The sequence below is a fragment of the Diaphorina citri genome, unplaced genomic scaffold (assembly GCF_000475195.1).
Source record: "Diaphorina citri unplaced genomic scaffold, Diaci psyllid genome assembly version 1.1 scaffold412, whole genome shotgun sequence".
NCBI classification, from domain to species: Eukaryota; Metazoa; Arthropoda; class Insecta; order Hemiptera; family Psyllidae; genus Diaphorina; species Diaphorina citri.
The window spans coordinates 167,670-176,225 of NW_007377847.1; the positions used below are offsets into that span (position 1 = coordinate 167,670).

General features: G+C 41.5%; 1 protein-coding gene across 6 annotated transcripts; it reads right to left on the reverse strand.

The window, feature by feature from the left end:
• Positions 1-370: 370 nt before the first annotated feature.
• On the reverse strand, positions 371-7,282 carry LOC103508579 (glycine-rich cell wall structural protein-like). Of its 6 annotated transcripts, none has more exons than XM_026823160.1 (7): positions 6,266-6,401; positions 6,087-6,151; positions 5,131-5,522; positions 4,688-4,810; positions 4,086-4,247; positions 3,832-3,948; positions 371-848 (listed from the first exon to the last, which is right to left on the reverse strand). In XM_026823160.1, exons 1-7 carry the CDS (start codon positions 6,275-6,277, stop codon positions 406-408), a joined length of 1,314 nt encoding a protein of 437 aa, XP_026678961.1. In that variant the 5' UTR covers positions 6,278-6,401; the 3' UTR covers positions 371-405. The 6 variants fall into 6 exon arrangements, with proteins under 6 accessions (XP_026678961.1, XP_026678962.1, XP_026678959.1 ...); XM_026823161.1 differs by having other exon boundaries at positions 4,086-4,238; positions 4,679-4,810; XM_026823158.1 differs by lacking the exons at positions 4,688-4,810; positions 6,266-6,401 and adding an exon at positions 7,170-7,282 and having other exon boundaries at positions 4,086-4,361; positions 5,122-5,522.
• Between the last annotated feature and the right edge of the window lie 1,274 nt (positions 7,283-8,556).

An 8,556-nucleotide genomic window follows, 5' to 3' on the forward strand; every position in this document is an offset into this window, starting at 1 on the left:
ATAACGAGTTTGCTCCTCACTTGGTATGATGGTAAGGAGCTTTTTAGCTAACTATGAATTATGAGGAAGCTGCTACTCAACGAGCAACAACAAAGGCCAGGAATTTTTTCAATGATGTGTGAACCTCTTCTTGAAGTTTTTGAGTGACGTCTTATGGATGAATTCAAGATCCGCAATAACTACGAAAGAAGCTCAAGAGAGGATATACTGGCCTTTGGGAAGCTGGACTTCGAGCAATCTTCCCTGAGAAATCAGCCTCACATGATGCAAGGACAATATCTACAACTATTTGGTGAGAACTTCGTCAGATTTCGCAATGTCAATACGAAGTGCCGCGTCTTGGTATGTACAACTACTTCGTAATGACTTAGGCTGGTTGGGGTCTTCCTGAGAAGTACAAGCAGTTTAGTAATGGCCATGACCACCAGAGCCGCCACCAGAGTAACTGTCACCTCCGTGGCCACCACCGAAACCTCCACCACCTCCTGAGTATGAGTCTCCATGTCCTCCACCAAATCCTGAACCGCCACCGCTGGAGTAACTGTCATGTCCTCCTCCAAATCCACCTCCTCCACTGGAGTAACTGTCACCTCCATGACCACCACCTCCTGAGTAAGAGTCATCGTGACCGCCGCCTCCTCCCAAGGAATAGCTATCTCCACCGTGACCTCCTCCAAATCCTGAAGCGCCTGCGCTGGAGTAGCTGTCCCCACCAGAACCGTAGCTTGAGGGTCCACTGTAACCACTGCCTCCATGTCCACCCGATCCTCCTGAGATGAATCCTGCGCTCTTGTGACTTCCATAGCCACCCAGTCCTCCACCACCTCCAACGCTTTTCCATCCATCACCAGGTCTGAGATGAAATATGTGGATCCTTTATAGGGTCTGTGATAAAACATTTCAGCCCATTTTGATTAAATTGGACGAACAAAACAATATATCGATCGATTTGGGCTAAATTTGATTATTTGGTGAACAGTTTTAAATGATCAACGTCTGAAATTTGTTTATTAAGACCCTTGTCTAAGGACGTTTTTCGTTTTTGGAGAAGTTTGAGTAATAAAATAATGCAGTTCATTATAGGTGGGTGATACCTATAATAACCACTGTAGAACCATTAATCAGTATTGCTATGCTAGTCGATTCGTAACATGACGTATTGAATCCCTTTTTTCGCCAGGCTAAGAACAAGATCGGTCAAGCTAAGACCAGTGCTACAGAGGCCAGTAAGCAAGTGCAGAAAGCCCTGGAGGAGGGTTTTTGAGTGACGTCTAATGGATGGATTCAAGATCTGTAATAACTCCGAAAGAGGCTCAAGAGAGGTATGATATACTGGCCTTTGGGAAGCTGGACTTGGAGCAATCTTCCCTGAGAAATCAGCCTCACATGATGCAAGGAGAATATCTACAACTATTTGGTGAGAACTTCGTCAGATTTCGCAATGTCAATACGAAGTGCCGCGTCTTGGTATGTACAACAGCCTATTTATTTTATAAATAACATATATACAAAGGTGTTTCCCCCCAAGTCTTTTTGATTTCGAGACGATAAGACCTACGTTGGTACAGGTCCCTCAAATCAAATGAAAAGAAACAAGGGCGAGAACGTACCTGGTATTCTTCTGTGTGTTGATAGCTTCCATGGCCAGATCATGTGCCCTGGTAGATATGTTGAGGGCAGAGTTAGCAAGGTCCCGAGTGCAATCTTATATTATAAAAACAAGAACTCATTCACATTTCACACACTGATCGCTCTATCTCGAGAACCACAACACCTAGATGATGTGAACGCTGGAACAGAGGGGAGAAGAAGGTTAGAGAGGATGGAGCTTTTGAGAACGTATGCCAGAATGGCTATTTCATTGTTCGGAGAAGGGGGGGAAAGCAACAACAACGCAACGTCTAAAATTCCGAACGGATGGTTGACGATGGTTGGCCTGGACATAAATTATTTAGAACTAATACCTCGTGTTCTTCAACTTTACTTTCCGACTCCATCAGAAGTATCTTGGTATTCTTGGTCACGGATAAATATTGTTAGCTAACAACTACCAATTATCCAAGAACCAGTGGTCTTATCTACACCCACGCCAAATATTAATTCAGACAAAGTACTTAGAGTAGTAATTAAAATTGCATAAATAAAGCAAACATGTAATATTATTTCTTAACACAATCGCAGAAGACCGGACAAATCTATCTATGCCAATTGCCAAAATCTAGTCCATTTCATACCATTACCTACAATGAAGTAGATATCTTTGTAATTAATTAATTTAATTACCTAATATGTATAATAAAAAGATAACTAATTTAATAACTATAGGTTTCTTAATTAAAAATAGAAATTATTCAACTTACTGTTTTGGTTCAAAGAAAGTGGCCTGTGCTATGACGAGAACTTGAGCCAATGCTACCAGAGCAATCTGAAACGGAAAGACAAAATGGCAACTTTGAAATTCAGACATCATTAAAATTAATACTAATTTAAAACTCAGATATCATTAAAATTTTATTATTACCTTAGGTACCTTCTTAGATTATTTATTTATCTGACAGTAATTAAATTAATTGTATGAAGACTGAAAAAACTGCAGTCAATTTTGAAGATAGTAAAAGGTAAAGGTGCATTTCAAAACTTCCTGATAAAAAAATGGAATGAACTTAAATAATGAAAGTAACCACTTTTTTATGTAAAGATTTAGGGTTATTAAATTACCTGATTCCTAAGTTATAGGTACCTACAGTTTTTATTTGAGTGATCTTCCAGAATTTATGATGATTTGAATAATATGATCAAAGTGTTGCATACCTACTATGTTTGGGTTTTAGACCTGAGTAGACATGCCAACAAATCATTTGAAGAAATTGCTAGCGAATTGGATAAGCCATTTTCAAGAACTCAAAGGACACAAAAATGAACTTCATGTTGTCTACTTATTAAGGAAAAGGATAATAAATTCTTCAGGATAACTGCTATGTTTGGGTTTTAGACCTGAGTAGACATGCCAACAAATCATTTGAAGAAATTGCTAGCGAATTGGATAAACCATTTTCAAGAACTCAAAGGACACAAAAATGAACTTCATGTTGTCTACTTATTAAGGAAAAGGATAATAAATTCTTCAGGATAACTGTAGTATGTAGGTAGTACTTTAATGACAGTATTACTTAGGACCTATCTGTATTACTTTAATCAAGATGGTGAATTAAACGATTCGTAAACTATGTCCTACAATGGAAGAACTAAGAATTATTCTTCAGTCACATTAGCTCTCTCTGTGACTTTCTCACCAATCAGCTGACCAGCTTTCTGGTTACTTACAAAGTTGGGCTTGTTCTCATTCGTGCGCTTAGCTTGCACAATCACCCTGTATGTATCATATTCCAAATGCTCTTGATACAAAAGTATCTCCTTGTCCTTCTCTTTCATCTTGTCCGTGAGTTTCCCCCCATCCGGGGGATCCTCACCCTTCCCCTCACTCATCGCTTACTCGCCACTTAATACATGGCTGTTAGAGCAATGAGGCAACACAAAGTCGAAAATTTTCAGAGTTATTAAATTTTGGGGAAAAAGTGACTGGCTAAAATCGATAAATTTTCGTAATGTCTATGTGTAATATGTGAAAGTTCAAAATTCACACACAAGCACAATGTCTATGTAAAAACTGAGTTCATATATCGAAAGATCACATCAAAAAACATACACTTGCAAAAAATCGCTATAAAAAACGACTTAATTCCACTTGTAAACTTATTTTCTTTGGAGAGCAGAAGAAAACACAACTTGGTTGTTTTGCCGTATCCAGGCGAGTCGTTTTCCATCCATCACCACCAGAGCTGTACCCTCCAGAGGAACCTCCAAAGCCACCATGTCCACCACCACCGCTGCCTCCATAAGGTCCAGAGCTGAAGGATGGGGCACTACTGTAGCTATCGCCTCCGTGACCTCCTGATGATCACCATCACCACCAGAGCTGTACCCTCCAGAGGAACCTCCAAAGCCACCGTGTCCACCACCACCGCTGCCTCCATAAGGTCCAGAGCTGAAGGATGGGGCACTACTGTAGCTATCGCCTCCGTGACCTCCTGATGATCCGCCAAAGCTGGAACTGAATGATGAGCTGCTGCTGTAACTAGATGAGCCGCCAAAACCTGATCCTCCATGTCCACCGCCACCACCTCCGTAAGGTCCAGAACTGAAGGATGGGGCGCTGCTGTAACTGTCTCCACCTCCACCATGACCGCCTGAGCTGTAACCTCCTGAACCGCCAAATCCACCTCCGTGACCTCCAGAACTTCCAAATCCTCCGTGGCCTCCAGAACTGTAACCTCCAGATCCTCCGAAACCGCCTCCATGACCTCCAGAAGTGGTGTGTGGTTGGTGTGTGATGTGTGTGGGTGGGTGTGTGTGTGTGTGTGATGGGTGTTTGTGTGTGTGTGTGTGATGGGTGATGAGGATTTCTAGTGGCATTCATCACAAAGTTTACACAGCGCATATTTCTCCTCACTTCGAGTGAGGGTTGGCCACTCTCCGCCAAAATGCTACAGATGGGAGATGTCCTGAAAGCTCCGGTTATCATTCTCAATGCTGAGTTGTGTACAACATTGAGCTTATTCAGCCATACCTGTGACGCTGAGGCATAGAATAGAGATCCATAATCTATAATAGGCTCCACCATGACCGCCTGAGCTGTAACCTCCTGAACCGCCAAATCCACCTCCGTGACCTCCAGAACTTCCAAATCCTCCGTGGCCTCCAGAACTGTAACCTCCAGATCCTCCGAAACCGCCTCCATGGCCTCCAGAACCTCCTCCATGACCTCCTGAACTATATCCTCCGGATCCGCCAAAGCTTGATCCACCACCGTGGCTCGAGTAACTGTCATGATCATCTCCTCCGCTGCTGATGATGTCACCACCTCCGTATCCCCCAGAGCCTCCAAAACCTCCACCGTGGTGGTCGTCATGTCCACCGCCAAAGCTGCTCAGAGAGCCACCACCGTAGCTACTGCTTCCGCCAAAACTGCCGCCACCCCCGTAACTTCCTCCTCCATGACCACCACCTCCACCTCCATAGCCACCTCCGCCGCCAAAGCTGATGCCTCCTCCGCCAAGGTACCTCCAGAACCTCCAAATCCTCCTCCATGACCTCCTGAGCTATATCCTCCAGATCCGCCAAAGCTTGATCCACCACCGTGGCTCGAGTAACTGTCATGATCATCTCCTCCACTAATGATGTCACCACCTCCATATCCTCCGGAGCCGCCAAAACCTCCACCGTGGTGGTCGTCATGTCCTCCGCCAAAGCTGCTCAGAGAGCCACCACCGTAGCTACTGCTTCCGCCAAAACTGCCACCACCCCCGTAACTTCCTCCTCCATGACCACCACCTCCACCTCCATAGCCACCTCCGCCGCCAAAGCTGATGCCTCCTCCGCCAAGGTCATCGTGGTGGTCGTGATGGACTTCATGATGTTCGTGGTGGGGGGCGGGGGCTGGCAGGTGGATCTTGATGTGAACACTGGAACAGAGGGGAGAAGAAGGTTAGAGAGGAGCTTTTGAGAACGAATGCCAGAATGGCTATTTCATTGTTCGGAGAAGGGGGGGGAAAGCAACAACAACGCAACGTCCACAATTCCGAACGGGTGGTTGACGATGGTTGGCCTGGACATAAATTATTATTTAGAACTAATACCTCGTGTTCTTCGACTTTACTTTCCGAATCCATCAGAAGTATCTTGGTATTCTTGGTCACGGATAAATATTGTTAGCTAACAACTATCAATTATCCAAGTCTTATCTACACCCCACGCCAAATATTAATTCAGACAAAGTACTTAGAGTAGTAATTAAAATTGCATAAATAAAACAAACATCTAATATTATTTCGTAACACAATCGCAGAAGACCGGACAAATCTATCCATGCCAATTGCCAAAATCTAGTCCATTTCATACCATTACCTACAATGAAGTAGATATCTTTGTAATTAATTACCTAATATGTATAATATGTACCTAATGTGTATAATAAAAAGAATAAAAAGATAGGTTTTTTAATTAAAAATAGAGATTATTCAACTTACTGTTTTGGTTCAAAGAAAGTGGCCTGTGCTATGACTAGAACTTGAGCCAATGCTATCAGAGCAATCTGAAACGGAAAGACAAAATGGCAACTTTGAAATTCAGACATCATTAAAATTAATACTAATTTAAAACTCAGATAGGTACAAAAAAGATCGAAAAAATCCATCAAAATGCATACCATTTTAGCCATGATTGCAGATCACGAAAAAAATAATCGGACTTTAAAAAAAAAACACCACTTCTCCAGTTATGTATTTTTCTCCAGTTCTTGATATATCACCTTCACTCTCGCACTGCTAACATACATATGAGCCACTCTGCCCACTGACCAAGCTATATAAAAGAGCGTCCTTCAGGAGGATTCGAACTTGACCCTTTCCGACTGAGAGTTCTTCCGCTCCTTTCTTTCGTGACTGGCGCGATGACATAACGATTACCCATGTAACTTTGGAATTAACCCGGAGTCAGACTGAGTCACAGAGAGTCTGTTCGCTACTCATTTTTAGAAAAAGAGTTTTTCATCGCTGTTTATTTCTCGGATGCGATGATTTAAATACAGTCACCCATTAAAAAGAATCAGAATTGACTTTGTTCGATCAATTGGTTTCCACTGTTGTATACCGTTAGTGAGATAGCCACAACTTATTAGAAGACATCTGATGAGAGGCATACTACGGAATGGGCATGCTACGACACAGGCCACAAGCGTCTAATGTAGCAGTTGTTCCATTGCTACGAAATAAAAAAGGCGGTGGAACACTCATCTTAAAAAAAAGAGCAGCTGCTCCAGCTTAGTCTCAAATCTGATTAAAGCGGAGAGCATAACACACAGAGTTTTTTTGCTCTCAGTTCTATGTGGTTTCAAGTCGTCGCTCCCCTCTAACGTCCCTTTCCTCTGCCTGCTCGATGCTCTATGCATTATGCTCTCCACTCGGTTTTTATCCTAAGAAAAGTCAAGAGTTGAATACGGTAACCAACTAACCATACTCAGTATGCTGTGGGTATGTAGGTAAATAATAATAATAGTAATAATAATAATAATAAAAAAAAAAAAGATCGAAAAAATCCATCCAAATGCATACCATTTTAGCCATGATTGCAGATCACGAAAAAAATAATCGGACTTGAAAAAAAAAAAACACCACTTCTCCAGTTATGTATTTTTCTCCAGTTCTTGATATATCACCTTCACTCTCGCACCGCTAACATACATATGAGCCACTCTGCCCACTGACCAAGCTATATAAAAGAGCGTCCTTCAGGAGGATTCGAACTTGACCCTTTCCGACTAAATACCCAAGGTAACTACTACATAATAATATGTAGCTTGTGTCTTGTGTGGCTAGCTGGCTAGACACATTAGACACTGATACTTGCAATAACTTGGCTGCGAATCCTGCCTCAATTTTGTACTCTTATATCCAATCACGTATGCTGTCTGCTGTCTGGAAAGAGGCAAAATTTACATTAGGTAGCTTATAAAATCAGCAACGCCTCATCCATAATCTTCTTATCACATGATGTCCATCTCGGATTATTGTATCTCATAAAAAAGTTCAAACACGGCCACTAAAGCCCCCAGGATTGGATTAAAGCCCACAGAATTACACTAAAGCCCACAGAACACAGAATTACACTAAAGACCATAGGATTAGATTAAAGTTTACGCGATGTCCGGCCTATTTGAATGCGAATTCGCCACAAATTATAAAACTAATTTTGCCCATAAAATCATCGCCTACGGCTATACAATGTATGTATTTTTATTGCTTACGGATATTAGGCACTTGGTTTTGTCTAACCTACATCCAGCGTGTGAGCCCATTTGATTTTATTACTTATTACGTCATTTGTACTTTACGTACGTGGAATTGCACCTATGCTTCAGCTTCAGAGGAGTAGGATTATAGAAAAAAAAAAATGTAGGGAATTTATTTATTTATTTTAGATATAATAGGCCTTTTGGCAAGGTCTATTTACAGAGTTTTTATAATGTAAGACATAAGTATACTTAAGATTTAAATATTTACCTAATACTAAATAATTACCTACCTACCTAAAAAATCTAGATATTCTCAAAATGACTAATCGTTCTTAGAAAAAGAGTTTTCCATCGCTGTTTATTTGTCAGCGATGATTTAAAACTGACCACCCAGTTAAGAAGAATTAGAATTGACTTTGTTCGACCAATTTGTTTTCACTGTTACAGTTGTTACTACTTATTAGGAGACAGAAATTAGTAAAATTACAACTTTGAACTCTCTTTCAAGAGGTTGAAAGTCACTGTACAAGTTTATATTCGTAAAACTGCTAAGATTTTTAGTGACGAAGGTTTTACCCTCCATTCGGTGACAATCTACCCGCCTCTTCACATTAACCTCAGCAAGTCTGAGTTGAGCCTAGAAAAGTCAGCAGCATGCTACTATCCAGATGGTCATGCATCCCGATATTACGCTCAACTTTACTGAA

Bases quoted from the DNA above. Each gene is read 5' to 3' on its own strand.
- LOC103508579 (XM_026823158.1), bottom strand. The intron at 5,523-6,086 runs GTAAGTTGAATA...CCTCTGTTCCAG, and splicing joins ACTTTCTTTGAACCAAAACA to TGTTCACATCAAGATCCACC. The intron at 4,362-5,121 runs GTACCTTGGCGG...CCACTTCTGGAG, and splicing joins AGGATTTGGAGGTTCTGGAG to GTCATGGAGGCGGTTTCGGA.